The 23,044-nt window shown below is 42.3% G+C and overlaps 1 protein-coding gene across 3 annotated transcripts in view; it reads right to left on the bottom strand.

The window, feature by feature from the left end:
- Positions 1 to 777: 777 nt before the first annotated feature.
- Positions 778 to 23,044, bottom strand: part of ABHD2 (abhydrolase domain containing 2, acylglycerol lipase) — a 37,159-nt gene continuing 14,892 nt past the window's right edge. For all 3 annotated transcript variants that reach the window (XM_058846550.1, XM_058846552.1, XM_058846553.1), the window contains 8 exons: positions 17,078 to 17,253; positions 16,011 to 16,178; positions 14,041 to 14,224; positions 10,409 to 10,501; positions 8,626 to 8,736; positions 7,309 to 7,378; positions 6,505 to 6,589; positions 778 to 5,634 (listed from right to left, as the gene is read on the bottom strand). In XM_058846550.1, the coding sequence (XP_058702533.1) occupies positions 5,438 to 5,634; positions 6,505 to 6,589; positions 7,309 to 7,378; positions 8,626 to 8,736; positions 10,409 to 10,501; positions 14,041 to 14,224; positions 16,011 to 16,178; positions 17,078 to 17,253 (1,084 nt within the window). In that variant the 3' untranslated portion in view covers positions 778 to 5,437. The remainder of the gene's footprint in view (positions 5,635 to 6,504; positions 6,590 to 7,308; positions 7,379 to 8,625; positions 8,737 to 10,408; positions 10,502 to 14,040; positions 14,225 to 16,010; positions 16,179 to 17,077; positions 17,254 to 23,044) is intronic.

Genomic DNA, 23,044 nt, shown 5'->3' with positions numbered 1-23,044 from the left:
ACCAGGAGAGGCTTGAGCACCACAAGTGCTTGTATCACCTTCCCCCCAGCCAGCTCCCCAAGCTGGGCCTCAGGGAAGACTGAGAGCCTCTGCCAACATATGGGACTTCACACAGTCACTACATGTAGCACTGATTTCAATAAGTCCTTTATTTTTAAATAAAGAAACCCCACTGAATCAAAGATAACAAAATTACATTTTGTTTTGCAATTACTTCCATTTTACACCACACACGAACAAAAATGAAAGAAAAAAATCAAAGACAGTTTTTATATATATTTATATATAATTTTAAAGGTAAACATCAGCAGATATAGAAAAATTGCATTGCTTGTTGCAAATCATCTCCCCTGCAGCTCTCAGCTCCAGAGAATCTGACTCAGAACATGGCAGCAGGGAGGGTGTCTCAGGGAGGCTGTCTCAGTATACATGCTTCTTCAGGGCAGCATTTAGAGATAGTTACAGAATACAATTGTGCCAAATTGAAAATATTTTCATAGTCAACTGCTCACCAAGAACACTGGAAGTCACTCTGCCTGTTCTAACACAGCTGCATGAGAAAAACTAGGGCACAGGTCTCCTCTTCTCAACCTCTTTACACACCTTTTTGGCTAGGAACTTTCAGAGAAAGATGTTATGTTTTCTCAAGAAGAATGGCTAGAGATCTGTCACTGGAAATTACTGTCAAGCTGTCATGTAACACAATGAGAAAATATGCCCTTTTGGAAAGTTGTTGACTTGGGCAAAGCAGTAGGATTTGGTTATATCCAATACAAGTGGGTTTTATTTGGCTTTTTTTTTTTATTTTAAAGACTTTACAGTTGGTAGGAACCACGAGAAGGGTCACCATTCCAGCAGAACTATAGTGGAGATTCTAGAAGAAAATTCTGCATCTCCTCTCTGGTCATGCAAGAACTTTGATTACAATAGAAGTTTGTCAGTCATACCAAAGCAAAGGAGCTTTGTGCCATCTTTTACAGGTGTTCAGAGTAATTCCAGAAACCTTTCCAGCACAGCATGGAAAGCTGGCAACTGCTTTGACTCATTGATGGCATTTGTGCCTAAGCTCCCCTAACAGCTGAGGAAGTCCAGGCCAGTGTCACTCCCGTTCCCAGTGAGAAAAGGGTACAGGGGCAGCCTCCCTTGGGCTGATGCTGCTCTGAGGCATTCTAAGCTTGAAGAAAAATCATAAAGTCCTCACACCAAGAAGGGCTGTTTGCTTTTCACCCAGAAACCATGAAAGAGACACTGCTTTGAGTCACCGTGGCTCCAGCACCTTCCCAAATGAACCAACCCACATAAGGGATAAGGACACATGGAGTATGACTCAAGCCAGAAACAAGATGTTCTTTACAACAAATAACTTACACAGGCAGCACAAGGCTCGGGCCTTCTCTGGTCTCACAAAAAAAGATTGAAGAATTTCAGTAAGCTGCAGACAAGCATAGCATTTCCAGAAGAATTTGGAAGCAATCCAGGTGACAAAACTGGCAATTAAGTCCTGAAGATGGTAGTCTCTGCTCTTTCCTTTCAGATGTAGCCACTAGAGCAATCTACCTCCAGCTATGCTGCTGGAGTGTTAATAGACACAAGAACTTTGGGATTGCAGGAAAACAAGTCACACATTAAGCAAACCCTGCTTCTATGACTCAATTCCTACTGCTAGAGGAGCAGAGAGCTGAAAGTGATCCACTGCTTATATACATTGCTTTAAGCCTTGAAATTGACTGTAGCCAGTTATAGGCTGCCCACAAATGTCCTTTAAGTCAGCACTCAGTTGTACAGTGTGCATCACTGGTGTGTCTCAGTGCCTGAAATTTCATTTACCAAAAAGCAAAGGCCCAAAAGCTCTGACAGAGCTGTTACTGAAGTCTCTAGATATGCTGATGTCAAGGGAGGAGGAGGAAAAGGGCAAGGCACCACGTGTCAAAGGGCTGTGGTCTAGGAACTTGTGACAGACCCAGGACAGATGACACACAGGTAGCTTGGCTAAATTCAGTACTGGAGCTAAAAGTTCCCCACATTTTACTTAATGCCCTGTCTTTGTAACCCATATCTTCATAAACAGGAACTGCAGAAAAACACTCAAGAAAAGGATTGCAGGGAAGTTCAAGTGTTTGCCTTTACAGTGCAATTACAACACTGCCAGACCCACCTGAAAACACCTTGATTTAGAACAAAGGGACAATTAAAAATGCTGGCCGAGCTCTTGTAGTGGAAGCTGAAGTTCCTTGTGTTCAGTCAGAGCAAGTCTGAGCTGCTTATTTACCATCTTCAGATTTCTCCAGAAAAATGGCAACAGTGATGGTTGGACCAGCCTAACCATCAAAGAGTAATAGTTCTGCAACTTGCTGTCTGGTTGAGAAGGTCCTCAGGGTTCATGTTCAAGTGCTACTTACATTCAGTGATGGGGAAGGTGTGTTTACATGAGACTACCCATGGAAGAGCTCTCCTAATGATTTTTCTAATTCCAGTTTGAAACTGAGCAGAGCACATGTCAGACTCACCATGTTGTAATCTTGAACTCCTCTATCAGACCACGCTGCAATGATCTACAAGTGCACACTTCAGCAGCCTCATGTGTTTGGTTAGAGATGAAAGACTTCACCTCTAAGAATGAAAAATTCAGACTGCATTTAAGGCTGGGTTCACTGGGCAAATAAAGACCACCTTCCCACATAACAAGACAAGTATTACCTTATATTAGGAGATAAGAGTATTTCAGATTAGGACTGGACAAAGCCCCATGTGTTATTCAGTATCAATTATCCATCACTGTCAGTAGCAAGACTTAATACGTAATTTAAAGGTCTTTAGATAACATGAACTGCAGTTTAATTTTCTCCTCTCCTAGTTCCCCAAGACCTCTAAGTGACTGCTGCAAGTCTGACTGCAAGTCTTGCTTTGAAAGAAGCATCAAATTTGTTGAGATGGAGAGAATATTTTTTTTACACTGCTTCCACCTACAGGCTTAATAAGCTGAACCTCAAGCTCCAGAAACCTTGCACAAAAAAGCCACAAGAAAAGGTGTCCTTCCCCAAATAAGCCAGACTCAGTCAAGTCACAAGTGATTTGAACAGTTTGAGATTCAAGTGCAAAAACAGGGCAAGGGAGCAAGACAGACACCCACAGTACTTCTGTAGATGAGAGTTTCAGAAAGTCCACGGCATTGGCAGTTCTCAAGTATGAAGGGCTTGGGTTGTGGGGCAGGAAGGAGTACTCCTCAGAAAGGCTCTCCAAGTTTAAAGAAAAATCTCTACTTGATTAGACAAAGCTACAGCTCCTGCTGCTTTGAGAACTGCCCAGTTGCTCACCTCATTTTGGGAGGCTTAGACACCTAAATTTATACTGTATCTATTTGATGTGTACATGTGTTGTTTACACTCCACTTCTGCTGAAGCGAGAAGATATTTAAGTCATACCCAATGAATATTACATGAACACTACTTAAGCAAAAAAACTGAAATGTCTTTTATGACATACTTTAGTGATGCAGTAGGAATAAGAGCATAACAACACAGAGACAAGATATCCATCAGCTAAGAATATCCTTGCTAACTGATGCCCTAAAATAGTTCTTAAGGAACAGCCACAAGCACAGCCAAATCCTGCTGTAGCTTTAGTTTCATCTTCTCTTTGAAGAAAAAAAGAAGCCCAGATTTACTAACTAGGAGAATGTGCAGATATCCACAGTTCATCATGGATCACAGGCCAAGGTGTTTGGCCTAAGGCAAATGAAAGGAATTTCCTGATATGACAATGCACCTTTGCTACAATAGTTAATTATTGCTTTATTAAAATGCAACCCCACCTACTCAGCCTACTGCAGTTCAGGGACAGGGCAGTCCAGAAGGCTTGTTCCTCAGGTTTGTTGTTACCAGACTGAAGACTTGCAGCTTGTTTCACCCTTAAGCTATAAATTAAAGTGCCTGGAACACAGACCAAGGCTGAAGCAATAAAGTGCTGATGAGGGAAGTGTGACAGGAAAAGAACTTCACTGACACTGTGATAAAGAAATCTTAAGGATGGATTAATGACACTACAATATTGACAGAACAAATCATAAGGAAAAAAAAAAATTACCACTAGTTACAGTCTCCAGATTGTCATAGGACAATTTTACCACTTTCCTTTAATAACTATCTTGGCACAGACCAGAACTGCCACTTGAGGGAAAAGCACAGGTGAGTAGCCAGCTTTCCTGCAAACAGTTTTCACACTTCACTTTGCACATTAAAACTAGAAAGGGATGTCTGGTTGTGGAAAAGAAATTCTAGTGAGAAAGAGCCCAGTGTCTTACTGGAGCCAGTAATCCTACAGCATTACACAGATCTGGAAGCAGTCAGCCATGCAAAGATGTCATTTCAGTTGCACAAGGCTGGAGACATCCAGTTCCACATCAACTGTAAGGCAAGTCACATGTCTCAAACCCACTTGATGCTCTGAAAGCTAATGGGAAGAATTTTGGTATTATTTACCCTGACATAACGGGAGTAAATCTAAATAGATACACCCTACCCCCCACCAATTAATCCCCAAGAGAGTACAATAGCTCTCCATGAAATAGTCTTTCAAACAAATTGAGCTCACAGAAGAAATCCTGCAGATTCATAATCATGGGTTTCCATTTGGAAGCCAGAGCCAGCTTTAAAAAGCCCCAGGTCAAACAAAGAATCCAGTACTGAAAAATAACAGTATTTAAAAAGAGGCAAAGATGATAAGGTGACTGATCAGGTCCTGGAGTGAGAACATGTTTACACAGAAACATTAACTGGCATTACCAGGCTGCAGCTTTTCTCTACTTGGAGATCCAGCATAAAGCCACCCCAATCCACTGACAGCTCAAGCAAGGAGAAGTTGAATATTTTTAAAGTGATTCACTTGTGCAAGTTCATTCCTAGGTACTAAAAGGCTTCCCTTGAGATGGTGCAAAGCTGACACTACACTTGCAGTCAAGCATCTGTTTTCCCAAGCCATGCTGTAGTGGCTTACAGACTGAACCACTCACTGGCTTGTGGCTTGGTACAGGGATTTTCCAGCACCCAGACAGAGAACAGAGCCACAGTTATCCATCATCTACACCTAAACAAATGCTGCAGATCAAGTTTTTGACCAGCAGGTAAAGAAATTTTGACATGTAGAACGTCTGCTATATTAAAGCAAGCAGTCTTTAGCTCAGTAGCCCTGTAACAAGCTACAGTCAGCAACCCAATTCTTCAAGCAGAGCAGTAAATTACAAATCCACATGACTGGGTATCCAAAGAGGCTCTGACCAGATGTTAACCTCTGCTTTAATTCCATTTTGGAAAAAAACACATGGTGATCAAACCCCAGTCAGAAGATATCAAGGAGAATGGAAACCTGAAGCAGCAGGTGAGAGAACAAGATGCTCCCAAACAGGGAGATATACTGAAGTGATCCAGAGTCTTTGGGTTGATTACTCCTGGCCAGACACAGCCTGCTCGCTGTCTGAGCAGTGAGGCTTTGTCTTCTCCCACTGGCAGATGGCATTGGCATACTGTACCACGAGCTTATCCATCCAGGTAAGAGGCTCTGGGAATAGCACAGACCCCTCAAAAAATCCCAGGTGGCCTCCATGAAGGGCCAGCACATGCATGACATTCTCTCTTTTCTCTGTAAAAGAAAAAGAAGCAGAAAGTTCCAGAGGGTTAACATCTTCAAGCTGAGACTGAAAGCATCTTGAGTTGCCAAGACAAAGGCTGCCCGAGAGATGCTGCTGCTGGGCCCTAACAGCAATACCTGTATTGCTGTAAGAATGGTCATTCTTTAAGAAATGAGCACCTTTAATTCACATCCACTGGAACTAGGAGTGTTTGCATCACATCAAGATGCACTAAGCTCTGACAGTGCATCAGCCATCTTGCTGCATGGACAGTGAAAAACTCTTCATGCTTGCTTCTCTCTGAAAGCAGCTGAGGATAAATTCTCTGCTCACAGACTCTGACTAGGAAAAGAATGAACCCTGCTCCCCTCACTGTGCACCCACTCTTTGTGTGATGAAGTAGCAGCAGCTCCCTCTTCTGAGCTTCTAAGGATAATTTACCTTTTTCCTTGTTTGAAGAGAGACAGCTTAACTCCTTTCAAGGGAGAGAGTTCCCAGTTCAGTGCCAAGTGACAGAGCCAGGCATACACTGTCCCCATTTCATCAGCAAAGGGGATGTTGATCTGTGCTTCATCCAGACCAACACCCATCTTCCTACTAAATCCCAGTGAGCAGTGGAGCAATATGAGGAAACCTTTTTTCATCCAAGAATGTAACCTGCTGCTACCAACACAAGCAACAGGTGCCTAAAAGGACCGAAGTTCTTCCTGCTCAGGGTTAGCCCTGTTCTAGCATTGGTGACTCAGAGGCTTAGCACACCTCCCACAGCATTACAGATGTAAGGAGGCAAGTCAAGCTACTTTGTAATCAGGAATTGTGATTTGATAAGCAAGCTGTAGGTACACAAATATTCACATCTTAAAGAGACTGTTTCAGCATACCTGCAAGAGCTCTCGGAATTGACAGAAGACTCTCATGGACAAGAGGGTCATCAGCAGCATTAACCAACAGAAGAGGAACATAGATCTATGTCAGGAAACACGACATGAAATTAACAAAACAAAACAAAAGGGGTCGGTATTTGAACATCAATCTACCAATTCTAAAAGTATCTTAGTGTAAGTCAATTAAAATATCTTATTTCAGAGTTATAACCCAATTGTAAGAAAGAGGCAGAGAGCAAACAGACTGAGTCCCCATTCTTAGAACTGAAATAACTACACCTTTTTTTTGCTCTGCATTGCTTTGCACATCAGGCAGCTATTACTCTGTTATGGACACCTTGGTTAAAGTCCAGGAAACTGCCTTGGAACATCTCCAGTCTCTGGTTCAGTAGAAAAAGGAGGAATTTATCTCAATTCCACTTTGGTAAAACTTCGTTCAAGCATCTGCCTGTCAGTGCTCAGAGTCTCTTCCACAGTATCCAGTGATCCTTTTTTCCTTGGAGGTACAGGCTCTGTGCAGGCACCCATTTCCCACTTTATCCACATATACTCAGCACAGTTCAGCTGAATGTGTGGCTTTATCTCCATCTCTTGGCTGCTACCACCTGCCAGAGTTATAAGCACTTAAGAGCCCAGAGAATTTAGCCCCAGTGTTAGAGGTAGCAGGATCTGAAATCCCACTCCAATATACTGTGCCTCATTATTTCTGAAATTCCCAGCTAAGATAATTGCAGATATCAACAACAGAAACCACAGAGTATCTTCCCTGCAGTGCAAGAGCAGTCTGCTGCAAGAGCTTACCCTGTGCAAGTACTGCAGGCAACTTTCCTCTTCATAGTACTCCTTCAGTGAGCTGTAGCCATGGAATTTCCTGTAATAGAAAAGATTGTCATTAATAACACCTGCTTCAGCCATGTCACTATTAGTTTTAAGTGAGTACACATACCCAGAAACAGGAATGAAGCCTCAATTTCCATAGACAATTTTTTTAATACCCAATCTCTTTGCAAAACCCTTTGGCAGCACATGCCTTGATGGTTTCTGTGTCTTCCCAAACATTCTGAGAGCATGGGCAAGTCAAACATGCAAACTGAAGACCAGCAGCCTTCAGGGTGCTTCTTTTAAAACATGCCACTCTACTTAACTGTACATGTGAACGAAACAAAGCCAGGATCTTGTTCATCTTTCCCTAAAAGTCTTTTAAAATACAAACCCAGCACAGCTTATAAACCTCAATCTTACTGGACAAGTTCCCCAGAATTCACTGTGGTTCCACTTCTTTGCCAAATCCCTTCACACCATCCCAAACCAAGAATTCAGTAAGCCTATATTTAAATGCCTTTTTTATTTTTTTAAATAAGGGACAACATATCTGTTGGTCCAAACTAGAAAAGCCTCAGGGATGGGGGACAAGCAGGGAGATTTCCCAAGGAATGTTTTTTTAATAAGCAGCCAACCATATTCCCAGTTTGCCAAGTGTCATCGCTTTTTAGCTAACACTTTACAGCCTTATTTTGGAAAGGGGTCAATGCCTGATACAGAACATGCCATGATATGAGCACTGCCACTTAAAGTGCTGTGTTGCTGTCAAGGACACAGGCAGTAACAGGCTACTGCTTATTAGAGCAGAGCACTTAAATTAGGTGTTAGTATGATAAATAACAAAGGTTGCATTATCTCAGCCAACCCTATTGTTTATTGAGAAAGCAGAAGTGTTTTATGGGGAGAAGATTTTTCAAACAGAGCTAAGGAAATCCATGAGCAGTTCTGAGCTGCTTTCCACATTCCCTTTTCTTTTTTTGGTTGCTAGAGCTTGGCAGCAGAGCTGGCCTTTTTCTACCTTAGTGAAGGCTGCAGGTTCAGGTGTTACCAATAAATAAATAAATGCCTCCTGGATGATTTTAAAGAAGATGTGACCATAAACAGTAAGCTGTTTTTTGTTGATTTTTTTTTTCCCTCTGCTAAGTTTTCTTCAATGTGGAGGCAAGTAAGAATTTGAAGTTGTGTACACTGTATTTCAGCAGACTCCTGCAGGCACAGCAAGGGGAATGCAAGAATAGCACTGGGAAGAGAAGGTACTTGGAGTTCTATAGGGGAGCGGAGAATTGCCCTTCATACCTCATAACGTTATCATCGATCTGCATAAGTGATGTTGCTGTATAGAGCTTGCCCAGATCAGCATCTGACAGGCTTTGTGGCTTCTTCATGTTATCTCCAAAAAGAGCTTGCCTGGAAGAGTGACATCAAGAATTACATCCAAATAATACAAGGGCAGCAAAACCATGACCTGCTCAAGGGCAACTGAGTTTACCAAATCTGACAAGATAAGATTAGAAGTGGGCTACATAAACATGAGGCTTTCTTAGGAGCAAGAACAGCTTATTTGTTCACTTACCTTTGCAACAAGACAAACTCTAGCCGCCTTCTTGTAGGAAAAAATGTTTTCCTTATCTACTGAAAATCTGCATGAGGGTTTCTTTTAAAAGAAACTTCCCAGAAGAGAGAGCACTAAGGGTATTTGGACTAGAGGCTACATGCTAGAGGGAGGGTTCTTTGGCTTCAGACCAAAGCTGTGGATGGTATGGGTTAGAGCACCAGCAATGCTGGGCATAGCATCTCCTGCACCATCTGGTTCTAAAGCCTCCCAGCACAGACTTCAGGCTACCTCACACACAGAAATTACTCAGGGTATTACCTTAGCAGAAAGCTATTTACTATGGACAGTTGTCATAATTGGTTATTACCCTCAAGGGAGGACGTGTTTCTTTATCAGAACAAACTTCTTCCCTAACAGACAGAACAAAAGCCACAAGGTGGAAAAGGATTTTTATTCCCTTTGAGAGGCAGCTGCATGGCAGAGCAGGAGGGAAACTAGGTTTGATTTGGATGAGTTAGAGCACAAACGATTATGGAAAAAGTTTACTTAAGACACTTCCCTTCAAGCCAGCACCAGCTTTTTCTGGGTTAAGAATTTAAGTAACTTTTAATGGGAGCTTACCTAACTTCACATGTCGAATTTGTTCAAGTTGTCTAAATATTTGTAAACCTGGAATGAATTACGTGGATCATCCTACACTGACTACTCTCCTTCTACAAGTGTTTCATACTGCACAGGAGTGTAAACAAAGAGCCAGAAGTCTGAAGTGACATATGTTCCTTCAGTGAAATAGGTCTTCAGATATTCCCCTCCTTTTCCTTCCGTCAGGCAACTTCCAATACACACAGATGAGGTACTTTCTTGCCTAGAAAGTACCACGCAGAGAACTTTTGATGGGGAAAACACCAACATCAAGCATGTCACCTGTTTAGCACACAAACTTTGTTGTTATGCAAGAGGCACAGATCAGCAATAGCAGCACAAGGATCCTACAGTACACTTGCACTCCAGGAACAGCAATGTTAAGTGTTTTGCTGGCTACATGATCTTTCTAGAGGAACAGCTAGAAGCCAGAGCTACAGGTTTGACTATTTGCTTATTTGATAAGCAGCAACTCCATCTAGCAGATCTTGAAGATTAGTCCTACCTCAGGTAGGTGGCAGAACAAGAGGCTCCTTCAATAGGGAATTCTTTGGCTAGAAGTGAAACAGATGCAGAATACTCCACTTTGAAGTTTAATTGCAATGTTTTCCTGTGCATGTCTTGTTTATTCATTTAGCAAGTTTCCACAGAACACAAAAAGACAGCAATGTCTTTCTTCTGACAAGATGACCAAAGCTTATTTGTCTATTTTATGGTATAATGAGATTGATATGGCTTCACCTTCTGTTGGTTCATCTAAAGATCCACCAAGGAACTTGTGTTAAACTTTACAGGAGTCCTGTTTTAAAGGATCAGGCAGACAAAACCAACATAGCAATTGACCCAATCAATACTGTCAGTGTGAGTGATGTACTGCAGTACCTGTGAGAAAGGATGATTTTCTTCATGTTGTCTGCCATGAGGAAGTTATAAAATCTTCTACAATGATCCCACTGCATGAAGGTTTCCTGCGCCCTAGAAAAAACACGGTGCAGAACAAACAAAGTTGTTAATGGAGCTCTTGAAAGATCAGATTAATACACTGTTAACATCTTATGGCAGCCTGGGGGTTGTGTAAACAAACCTCCAGGCCTTCCCTGCCACAGCTTAACCTTTTCCAGGAAATGACTTCCACTGTGATGAAGTCTGTTAGTATCAGAAAACAGATCTGCAGTCTCATCTTGCACAATGCAATTAGCAGTTTTGATCAGAGCGTTTAAGAGCCATCAATCAAGATCCATAACACTGACAAGAGGATTTTAGTATCCCTTTGCAGAAGTTTAACATAATTTACGTAACGGGACTTTCAAGGAAAGGGATAAAACCTGTTGCTCAACAGTGTTGTCTATTGTGTAATACAGCTCTGCAGAGGAAATAATTTGTGCAGGTGTTTCCAATATGTACAGATATTACTATTGTTTCAGTTCATTTGCAGGAACTGTAGGAATAAATACTAGTTGCAGCTGCAAGTGGCATCTGAGTTGAAGTCTTTACCTATTCTCAAAGCAGAAGAGCACTTCACAGCTTATCTGTTGTTAAAACAGAATTTAAGCCATCCAGAGTTGTGTGAGCTCTGCCAGATACCAGCATTCCTTTGCTCTGCAGGGTCATGGGCAGGTTAGAGCTTTACTCCTAGCAGGGTTTGCTGTTACTGAGGGAACACACAGTCATTTACTCAGAGACTCAAGAATGTTGGGAGCAGTTTCAGCTACCAAAGCTCTCCTACCACCTAAACATTAACATACCATGAGAACTACTGTAGATTTAGCATGACCTTCCAAGCTATAGCCTGCAAGTCCCCTACCAGGCAGGAGCAAGCTGTTTTCTTGTAATTAGCCATGCTGGAGAGTATGGATTAAAAAAAATAAAAATTCATTACCTTTTTGTCTAGCCAGGCTACACCTACCACACTTATGCCAGGGCAGAAAAATGAAAGAAGACAGGAAAATGCACATTTCTTTCTTCACAAAAGGTTTTCCAACCAAACCTATTAAGTTATTACAAGATGTTTGAAGTTAAAGCTACTACATTTCCCTGCAATTCCTGTGGTGTAGAGCAGTACTCCTAAAATGAAGGGATGTAAGCATTAAAAAAAAACAAAACACAGGCAGCTTCCAGTATTTTGAGGACTGCCCTGGTTTCAGAGCTGAGGTCTCTCCCCACAGCCTGTAGCTATGGTGAAGATGCATTCCACAAGATCAAGAAGCAGAATCAAGCCTATGCAGGCAGAAATTAAGGAATAAGGAGACCTGTCCCTGTTTAGCCTCAGGGAACACATTCCCTAGACTCTGTTAATTCACTAAACTAAGAGTCTCATTCTTCTTGCAGATCCCAGCATTGCTGCTGCTCTGGAAAGGATTTCCTATTTGAGATCCTTGGTTCACCTTGCTGACTAAAACTTTTTTCCTTTGCTTATGAAAGTTATTTGGGAAATAAATGCTGGACAAACCAATATAAATAGTAATAATAATAATAATAAAGGAATTGTAAACAAATTGGTCACATTGCCAGCATAATCCACTTCCATGTAGCCCTGAAGGCTGAAGCCAGCTATTTTAATGTACCAGACCAAGCCCAGGAAGGCAGTGGCTTCTACCTGGAGGTGCTTTGGGCCTCCTCCCTGCCAGTTCTATAACCAGGGCACAAGGCCCTCCGTCCCTCCTCCTGACAGCTCAGTAGATGCTGGCTTCCCCTAGCTCTTCAGCTAATTAGCACTTTAAGCAGATGCAGACATTAGGAAGGGAGACACAAGACCTGAAAAGCCTTCCTGCTGGCTGTCCAGTAATACAGAGCAGATGTTTTGTGGCAGGAGGTTTGCTAGGATATATTTACCCAGCAGGTGGAGGCAAGAGCTCAATAATCCACACAACCCACATGATGAGGGTGCATTAAACTCAGGGGGGAAAAAAAACCCCACTGAGTTGTTTTTCCACACAAATATCCAAGTGGAGAATTGTTAATCAGGCTGTCCTTGTCATGCAAGCATAACAGCATTACTCACAACAGCATTTTGGAGATCAGGAATACAATATTGCATAATTGTGGAAGATGAAGCAAGTGGACCTCAGCCAGATATTATCCCTGCAAACCCTGTCTGATGGTTGCAATTAAGGAGCTGGCTTCAAAAGGATGCTCTGTGCTCTATGCCAGAACCCCAGGACAGCTAAGAACATTTTACTTGAAACAAAACAGAACAGCTGTTCCTGTAGCATCTGTTCAGACTTTAAGGGTGTGAACTAGCAGCAGATTATACACTTTTTTAGCAGTAGTCACATCTGACCTCAAAAGGGATTAGATAGCTGGAATATTACATACATATCAAGCTTTTACTCATATCTTAGTGCTTCCAGAAAAGCTTTTTGCTTTTACCTGTAAGAGCCTGATTCATAAAAAGTGTCTTCAGACTGCTGAATAACAAACTAGTCCCTACACAGGCAGAGCATCATCAGCATCAAGAGTTCCAGCTACCCTGACCAGGGCAGTCTGTGAGGCTGAATTCCATAGCAAGCCCCTCAAACACCTGCCACAGTTTCACCATTCATCAGCCCAAAGGATCTTGACTCAAATATCTGAGTCTCAACAGTCTCTTTTGCCTTCTAAGTCATCTCATGGCTCAAAACTGCAGGTAAATTCCTGCAGTCAGCTACATCTTAGTAACTGTCCATATGTACAAAGAGTAAAACTGAAAACAGCAGCTTAGCCAGTTACAGGGTTTTAATCTTCATTACCTATGCATATATGCCAAGGCCAAAGTACATTAGTTGAGTCCAGTTTTCAAGCAGCACTGCTGTGCCTGGAACCTCCATCAGTTCATGCAACTGAAGCCATCACAGCTCCTCAAGTGTCACAGCTTTGGCTTCCAAAGGTGGGAAGGCATTAATATTTTCAGATTTTAGGGCTGTAATAATTTTCCTCCTCACCTTCCCCACTCCTATAACACAGCTGCAAGCACCCCTCCATCCCCTGATCAGCCCACAGCACTGTTTCAGTGACACACACTAAGAGGGGAGCACAGACTGACAGAATGTGCTGTGTCTTTCCAGTCTCCCCAGGTAAGAGCTGCCAGATGAAACTGCACACTGAAGTCAAACAAGCTATTATGAACCATGGGATATTTCTCAGAGTGATGAGACAGTGTAAACTATTGCTTGCAAACCTGGCATCAGCTCAGCAGCTGGTCACACTGCCCAGCCTGCCTGGTTAATTACACCAGGACTGCACAGGGAATGCCTCCTCTTAGGACACTGTAGCCATGAGACAGCATCACATGCACAGTCCAGAAGCTGCCAGCATGTATCTCACCAGGTACACAAAACCTGTTTGCATTGCTGACAAGTTTACTTGTGCTTGCAAATCAACAAAGCTTCAGCTGCTCCATCAGGAGTGTGCCACCCTACACACTCAGTCTGTCAGACCAGTTCAGTGTAAGAGAAACATCCATCTTCACCCTGCCCTTCCAAAGATCTCCCCACTCCCACAAGATGAGAGCAGCATGGGGAAGGCTCCAGACCCACCTCAGAGCACTGTACCCCTGGCACAAGCTGACACAGCACAGGACTCGCTCCTGGTTGGCCTGGCTCTCTCCCAGGTATTTGCACACTATGTTTCCACCCAGGCTGAAGCCCACAACAACCAGCTGAGTCTGAGGGTAGGTCTTCTTGATATAATTCACCATGGCACCAAATTCCCAGGTACATCCTAAAAAGAAGAACAAAGTTAAAAAACATCTAATATATTTAAATTTTCACTTGAAGCTTTGGTTGCATGCCTTAAATTCAGCTTTTTACCCTTTCTGACTTTTCAATAGCCTTAAAGGTTTTAACAGCTCTGATTGACATGTGTTCATACATCTGTGAGTCCTGTGGAGCTTAGCTCATGCTTAGTTCTGACTTCTGGCTGAGTGTTTCAGCAGGGTTTGGGCACTTCCTTGTGAACACTCTTAATGAACAATCTTCAAGACTACAAATTCTGCATTGCTCTGGTTTCCTCTGGAAGAAGCCAGAGGTCAAAATACCTTAGTGTTAAGACCTTCGTGACTTCAGGGCAGCTCAGAAATCCAAAACTAGAAAAGCAACATGTCAAGCTTGATATAGAGGCTGGGATTCAGTGAATCCCAAATTTAGGCTACTTGCTCTTCAACAAGCATGCCTGGAATACAGCAAAGCTAAAAGGGCACTGAGTTATTTGGGTAGGAGGCAGAGTAAAGTCTACTGGACTTGCTGGCACTTAACAAGCAACTCTGCCAAATGATTTACTGTCTTACTCAAAGGAAGTGCTAGACATTCTTTGCCCTTTCCAAGGCTATAAAAGACTCAGAAAGGTATGTCTCAAAAGATACACTACAGAATAACACCCTAAGGTCTAAAGCAAAGCTCCATGAAAGCAAACTCTTTTATCAAAATAGCAAATGCTTTAACAAGTAGAAATTTAGTTTTCAAGACATGGTAGTCTTGCAGCCATTAACAGCCTAGGGCCTCACTACAAATGAGGGTATTTGGTATTCCTGAAGTGTTTCCAAAAGAGGAGTATATTTAATAATTCTAAAACAAGCAACAAAGCATTACAGCCTACTTGCCTGCCTGACTTGGCATCTCAAAGCACTGTATTTCTGTTTTGACAATTTAACTGTGCAAGGTAACTATTCTGTTAGTCCAAAACCTAAGCAGTGGTTTAGCTAACTTTAAAAAAACTAAACCTAACACAAATCTTCTAAACACACAGTTGACAGGGTACCTATAGATACAGTAAAGAGGGAGATGAGGGCTCAAGAGAGCTCAGGAACAAACAGATTAGGTCACAGGCAAAGAGGCCCCATTCTACAAAGGTCACATTACTCACCAAAAGGGCAATTAAGACTAGCTGGAGTCACCCTTCACAGTTTCAAAGCATTTATTCCTTTTAATTTCTAGGTTAAAAAAGACTTCCTTTTACTCAAGGTGAGACCCATAATCATGGCAGCTAAGCACTACCATTTCTGTAGCTTTACTGTCATACTCGTGAACTGTTGCTGACTTGTGTTACATCCAGGAGTAAATCCTCACATGTCCCTCCTAGGATATAAGTGTACTTTCTGAATAGGCTGGTACAAACTCCTCTCAAGTTACATTGTACAAAGCCTCAGAAGTGGCATTTATCCTTCAGGGACAGGTTTGTTTCACATTCCATGAAACTGGCAAATTCAGTATCTCTAAAATCATTTGAACAGGCTCTGGGTAGGCAATAAAGGGTTGTTTTCCCAAAAAAAGTTCTTACAAAAAACTGCCTCCTTGATGAGAATACATGTGGAAGAGCTGGCAGAAGAGACAAAAGTGAATTTAGTATTAGCTTCCTCTCATCAAAGTTCAGTTTAGTTCTTAAGAAACAGTACAAAACTGTTTTACCCCCATTGGGGTACAGCAGTTCTGTTATCCTGAATGAGGCTGATCAATCCCTACGAGTTTCATGAGCTTGGAAGTAAGTTCCCCAGGTGCCACAAAGTACCCACCATATGTGAACATCCGTGGTGAAGTGAGCTCAATGTTTGGCAGGGCTCCCAAGTGATTCAGGACAGCACATCTGTACCCGTTTTTCTGGGCATAGTCGACAAAGGTGCGGATATACTGCTTCTCACTGTGGTTGGCAATCCCCGGGCAGATCACCATCGTGACATCCTCTGTGCTCAGAAAGAGAGGGAAGTTAAGTAAATATCACTTTATGCAAATTAAGAGAGTCAGAAGATTTCGATTTCAGACCCGTGGGAAACCACCTACCATAAGCAAGCTAGAATTCCTACTAGTCTGCCAAAAATCCTGTGTGGGACTGGAGACCAGCAGCTCTAGTACTACAGATGTGAAAAAGTAATTGATGCTATGGGAGATGAACAGTTTTTAACTTCAGGGAAAGCTGTGCAAACAGTTCTCTTCTCCAGGCACTGCCTAGAGACCAAGAGTACATTCTTCTGTCTGAAGGACATTTTTGATGTTACACATGTTCTGCCTTCCGACAGCCTGCTGTGACCGTCGCGTGTGGAAGCTGTGCAGCCCAGCACTCCAAGCAGACTGGTTATGCTATTTCCCTTCTAGAGCTGGGTGTAATACACATCTTCCAAATGAAGCACAGACATTCTGATCAGCTGACATTAACCATCATCTACTTTGTGGCTAATCTAATGATATTTGATCTGCTGACACTGTTCACTAGTTTAACAAGATATCATTTCATCAACCAAGAAAGTAATTGCTGTAATTCAAGTAAGCACAGTAAATTACATTTAGGATTATCATATGCACTTCAAATTAACTGTAACTCTCATGTGCCAAGCTCCAACATTACGAGCTCTAGCCACTGAATTTTTATCTTATTAGAGAAGCACTGCTCAGATTCTCTTCAGTAAGATAACAGAAACTGCTCTAGCACAGCATTGTACCATGAAGATCTCAATACAGACAGTTTAAAAAAAGAAATCTGCATTTCTCAGGGCCAAATGGGAGCCATGGGCTCTATCCTCATCTGTCCCCCAGAGCACAGAATCAAGGTTAGCAGCTAGATGCAGCCAGCAGCTGTTGGACTGACCTCCAGTGCAGTGCTCAGAGCATGGCTCAAAGAGATCAAAGGTGGCTGTCGCTCCATCTGGCATTGTGAGGTACTTGCGAAGTCCATATGGATGTGGTGATCTCACTCTCCCCATTTTTCCATAAAGAGCTGTCTGGATATGTCCACTCTTTCCCCAGATGAGGGGTGGAATGTACCTGAAAGGCAGTAATTTAATTGCTTACCCCTGCTGTGTTAACGAGCCCTTGAGAACACAAACACTCCCATTACAAATCCCTCACCAGCTCCCAAATATAGTAACAAATATGGAATTGTTTTTGCTCTGACTGAACTGGCAGCAGTGATCTTTGCAGCTTTACACAAGAGTAGAGCCCAAAACACTCAAAGCTGAAAAATCAGCACTGATAGCAGCAGCCAAAACCAAGACATTCCCTATATTGAGATATTAGAGGAACAAATGCTTCTCACTAAATACACAGAGGCCTTGTGCTTTGGTGAGATCAGGAGTGCATGTTGCCAACCAAAGTGACCTCCAGAACTGTACAGTGCTGTAAATCTGTTTTAATTGAAACACTAAAGCCTCCTGGGCTGAGCCACATGAACTTGTACAAGTACTTGACTGTACAAGCCAGTGGCAGAAACAACAGGATTCACTCCAACTTCCCAAAAATTGAAAGCCCCAAGACTTGTTAGTTGGGACCACAGAACTGTTAAACTAAGTTAAGCAAAGAGCACAGTACAGGTTGATTTTGCATTTCAGAATTAGGTAAAAGCCAGGACAGTTAAGAGAAACAGTCAGAACTGATTGAACTCCACTGAATAACAAATCCCTTTCAGTAAGAAGGGTGAGTCTACCAATTGCTTATGCTTATCAAGGGTATATTAAAGCTATGTGACAAAGCAGATTGTCTCTCTTTTCCTGGCTTACAGGCCCTCAAAAAAGATACATGAGAAACACAGCTATGAGCTGGAAAGCATTAAAGGGCTTAGTTATCAGATTTTTTTAGCACAAGCAGAGCTGCAAGTGGTTTAACAGGAAACATACTGTGCCCTAGCACCACCACCATGTGGGCAAGTCACCTGGTCACTCAGGGAAGGAAACTGAGCCAACGCCTTGAAAAAGAGAGTTACATCAGCTCTGACAGGAAAGCATGCATGATTTATTGTTGAGGAGAACAGCAGTCCCCAGGGACACACTTCCAATTAAAGAACTGTGGTCTCTGGTGCACAGAGCAGGGTATCCAGAAGAAGCTTGAGAGCTTCTGACTTCACCCTGGATCCCGAGGGATTAGCAACTCCCTCCCTGTTGTATTGAGGGCTTCCTGCAATTATTCCTTCTGACTTTTAGAGAGCATATGAAGCAGAGATCATGTTCTTCCCTGTTCACAAAAAACTAGGCAGCTCAGGACTCAAATTTACTACTTAAGACCATAATCCACTAGAATGTGACAGAAACCCTACCTTTGTGCTCTGACACTACCTACTCATACAGCTGGACCTTTCCCCATGCCAGCTCCTATGTGTCATATCCGCAACTCCCTCCTCCCCCGCACGCTCCTTAAAAAGACTTCCTATCAAATAAAAACTACTTGGGGTTGTTTAGCAAGACAAGAGCAGCACTATGCCCTCTTTCTCCCCCATTCCTATCCCTCATCTGAGGGGGACATCTTACAGTCAAAGCAACACAACAATTCACCGTAGTTCCACTCATTTTTGCAAGTGTGCTTCCCAAAGAGATCCAAAACAGATTTCTGGAGAAGCAGACATTGCTTCAATAAAGGCTGCAAAAGCTGCTAGCTGATGCTCACAGCCCTGTAAATTAGTCCTCAGTGCATTTTGGATTTGATCACTCACCTATAAAGCTTTTCAAAGCATCCAGGCAAGGCCAGCAGCACCACCCCTCTTCTGTCAGCTCAGCATCTGTGCACTGGGTCCTACCAGGCACAGTGTACAACTGTGCAGATTCCCAGCAGTGACAGAGGCTGGACAAGCTCATCCTCTGCAATAGCTGCTGGAGGTGGAATGCAATCAGTAGGTCCATTCTCACAATTCAGGGTAGAAATCCATTGGGATCTGGCAATCAAACTAAACCAGGCTGCACAAGATCTACACAGGGTTCTGCTCAAGTCACATACACCTCAGTGCACGGGTTTTGAACCCTTCTATTATGCCAGAAAGAAGACACTGCTCTCCTAACATAAGGAAAAACAGCTGGCTTCACCCCAGTCATTTACTGTACCACCAGTTCATATCAGTAGCCATACTCCACACTAGACAGTGCTTGACTGGCTTTTTGTCTTTTTCCTTCCACAGACATCCTTTACAGATAGGTTTGCTAGCACCTTCTCAGGGAAGCTGACAAATACAATCTATAATAAGAATTTGCAGTTCTTTTAGAAGAGACTCAGACATCAACATTGCTACCGGGTTTCTAATCTTGGGTGAGAACAAGCACTGGAAAGTTTTGGTGATTCTGCTTCCATACAGTGCTTTTCAAATCAAAGACTATCCCCAAATCTTACCCTATAGGGCTAAAAGCAAAGCAATCTGTCCTGCTACAGCAGCTAAGTTATATAGCTATTACTGATTACTGCTACCATGAAAAAAATCAAAAATCAAGGATCTCTGCAAGCACCAATCCTATCCTCATTTTTAATCTACAGTTCAGTTTCCAGCTATAGGTTACAGCCATCCACTGGAAGAGATGCTGCAGCACATACCACAGGATGTTGCTGGAGATGAAATTATAATAGTCTTCAAAGCCTCACCACTACTGCCAGAGTTGAAAGGAAGGAAAATTATTTCAAGCACACTGCTTCCCACAGCCTGCCTCTTTGGGTTACTGATGGTTTCTCTGGGGAAAGAGACCCCCAGCCCCATCTTTGCATAGCCCAGCTGGAGGTCACCTAAGCACTAATCTGCAATAAATCAAACCTTTATACTGCTTTTCAGGCAAACAGCACATGCAGTTTTCCTTGACCTGTTTTTTATTTAAGGCAGGAATCCCTTTTCCACATTTCCCTCAAAACTAAAGCTGTGTGAAACCCTATCGACAAGGGAGCATCCACCGTTGCTCCCTGCAGAATGCACAAGTGTTTGAGCATCCTGTGGACCAAGTAAAATGCTCAGCTTATCTTTTAAGAAGCTAACTCCAGTCAGCTGCTTAAGCATCAATGCCTGCAGCAAAGATGGCTTGCTTTAGTCACTCTGCATGTAACTACATTCTTTTAGATAAACGGTCAAAGGCCAAGCTTCAGCATGAGTAATGTGCATAGTAGTCTGATGCAGAGATTTGTAACTTCTACCAAGGCATTAAGTACATTTCTAGTTTGCACATAAGTTATAAAGCAGTTGAAGCTCTAAAATACATGCAAGCGCTCAGGTAGAAGTTTGTTACCTCACCAGTCTTTTTGTTTAGGACCATCAGCCTTTAAACAACAGACTTGTGAGGCAAAACACATCCCTTAAGTATCCAGGCTCAGGAGACTGAACACCACACTTTAACAGGGAAAGGGAATAAAGCTGCCCAGATAGCACAGATCTTGTATTATCAGTGAAAAATTAAAACAGATTAGAATTTACCTTACCAGATTGATGCAAAGCCAAGCAGCTAATAAAAATAATACTTCTGTCTACTGAGACAAGTTGCCAATCTAACCTATGACAAACCCTGTAAAGCCTTTACAGTATGAGTGATTGCTCTCTTTTACTGAACTCAGGTAAAATCTGTTCTCAGGACAAGGTATCCTTGTAATCTACAGCAGAATCAGACATATGATCTGCCTGTCACACTATTTCTATTGACCCTCCATTTTGCCAATGAGCAAATCTATTTTTGAAATCTTCATGTGACTTTTGTGTCTTTCACTGAGAAAAAGTCTTCAAGAACTTCTTCCAAGAGCAAGTACTGAACCTAATGGTGCAAGACTGTACAAGACTGAAGGATAGGTCATCTTTTTATACAGGGTTTGTGCAGACTTACAGCTTGCTTTTACTAAACCCATTCAAAGAAGAGAGCATTGAAAGAACTCTTCAGTCCTGAAGCTGCATGATACCACACTGGTGAGGGAGAAAAGTTGCCAGGAATTGTGCAAAAGCCTTTACCCTCTGAAAGGACACATCAGATCAATTTTATTTAAGCCTATTATGTGAAAAGCAGTTCCAGAGACATTTCTATCCTCGACCCAGCTGAAAAAAAAAAACCTTGACTATCCAGTGCTGATAGCAAGAGCTGGAACAGATTGTTTTGTAGTGAAGTCAACATTCCTCCTGGCTAACAGCTGAAAAAAGATGCTTCTCCAAAACAATCATCCTGCAGACAGAAGAGCATGTACTGAGGGCATTCTTCTTGTGGTTTACCTTATGAAAACGAGCTCAGCAGGATGCAACACAGGGAAACACAACCATGCAGACTGTGCAACTAAGTAGTATTTAGTATTTGAGTACTGCCCTTTGGATTTTATGCTAAAATTATAATTACTGCTAAATTTAACCTTGTCTTCCAAACAAGGGTCCTTCACTCAAAAGCAGGTGGCTTCCCTCCAGCATTGATAACAAGCAGAAACAAAGAAAGTGTTCAAGGACACAACAGATTTCCAACTCCTTCCTGTCTGCTATAAATTGAAGTGGTTCTGAAAAGCAGTGTACTGCAGAGATTATTCCAGCACAGCACGAAGACAACTCAGTACATATTCCTCAGTGTCCTGTTCCAGAGAGGCTGCTCCCAGATGTACAAAAGCCCAGGAATAAACACTGTGTCCATAAGCAGCATCTCCACTGTTTCGCAATAGTGGCTTATGGTGACAGGAGCTGAGCAGTGAACACCAGCCAGGAGGACCTCTTGCCAAGGCCTCCACACAGGGACAAGGACAGCATAACATAACAACCCAGACAAGAATGTACTGAAAAAAAATCCAAAGGAAAAGTTGTGTTGTACCAAAAATGGAGATTTTTATTTCTATAAACCAAAAATGGCTTCCGAGCTTTCTCTGGACCCAAAGGCTTTTAAATGATTCATTTCCCTGTTTTGAATTGGTCAGTTGTAATAGATAGCAGGCACTCTGAATAAACATAAATATTTGAAGCAGTTATATCTTCCAGTAAGCAGCCCTGTAGCTTCCAGTAACAGGACTGTGCAACAGAAGGCAGGCAGGAGAACAGGCCTGGGGATGGTAGTCACTTATTATAGAAGGTCACTTACATGGCCCAGCAAGTACAGAGTTCATCACTCTTAAGTGGCTCAGTGAATTCACAGCCAGTAATATAAATCTGCTCACCAGTGTTTGTGTTTGAGCTCCAAACCTGCATTTCAGCTGTGCAGCACAGCTTCACATCTTGAGAGGTGGCTGCCCACAGTGCTCAAAAACAAGACAATTCCCAGGTTTTCCCAAAAATTTTTCCTAGAGTGTTAATATTTAAAACAATTCCAGCATGTGATTGTAGATTAAGTTTAGTGGCTTTCAGGCAATAGATTATCATTTTAGAGCACATACATAATCCAGTATGCAGGAATTTAGGAAAGCAGCAGCTGTATAAGCAGCTCACACAAAGCACATAAAAACTGTGCTATTTTTATTAGCAGGCATCAGCATTCAGGTCCTCAAAGATGTGAAGTGGAAGTTCAGCAACAGGCTTATTTCTGGAGCATTGCTTCATTTCATCTCAGAAGATCAACACTTTAAACATTAACTCTTGCATGGCCTTTATGTGCTATAGCACACTGGAGACCGATGGTGAGAAAACAGAGCCTATCACTTGTCAGGGCATTCTAAGAACTTCTGCCTGCACTACAACAGGTAAGAGATTATTTTTCCCCTTCACAGAGCAGTTTGGAGGTATTTAAAGAATGCTTTACAAAATCAAACTTTGTTTGAGCCTAGTCCTTTATTTGATGCTAGGGAATGCCAACTGAATTTCAATCAAGGAAACTCATATAAAAGTCTGCAGGGTTCAACCCTTGATCCCAAATATGTAGAAAGCAGCTTTTTC

The sequence above is a fragment of the Poecile atricapillus genome, chromosome 11, assembly GCF_030490865.1.
Source record: "Poecile atricapillus isolate bPoeAtr1 chromosome 11, bPoeAtr1.hap1, whole genome shotgun sequence".
NCBI lineage: Eukaryota > Metazoa > Chordata > Aves > Passeriformes > Paridae > Poecile > Poecile atricapillus.
Note: the sequence above shows the minus strand (reverse complement) of the source record. Positions and strands in the feature narration are given on the sequence as shown.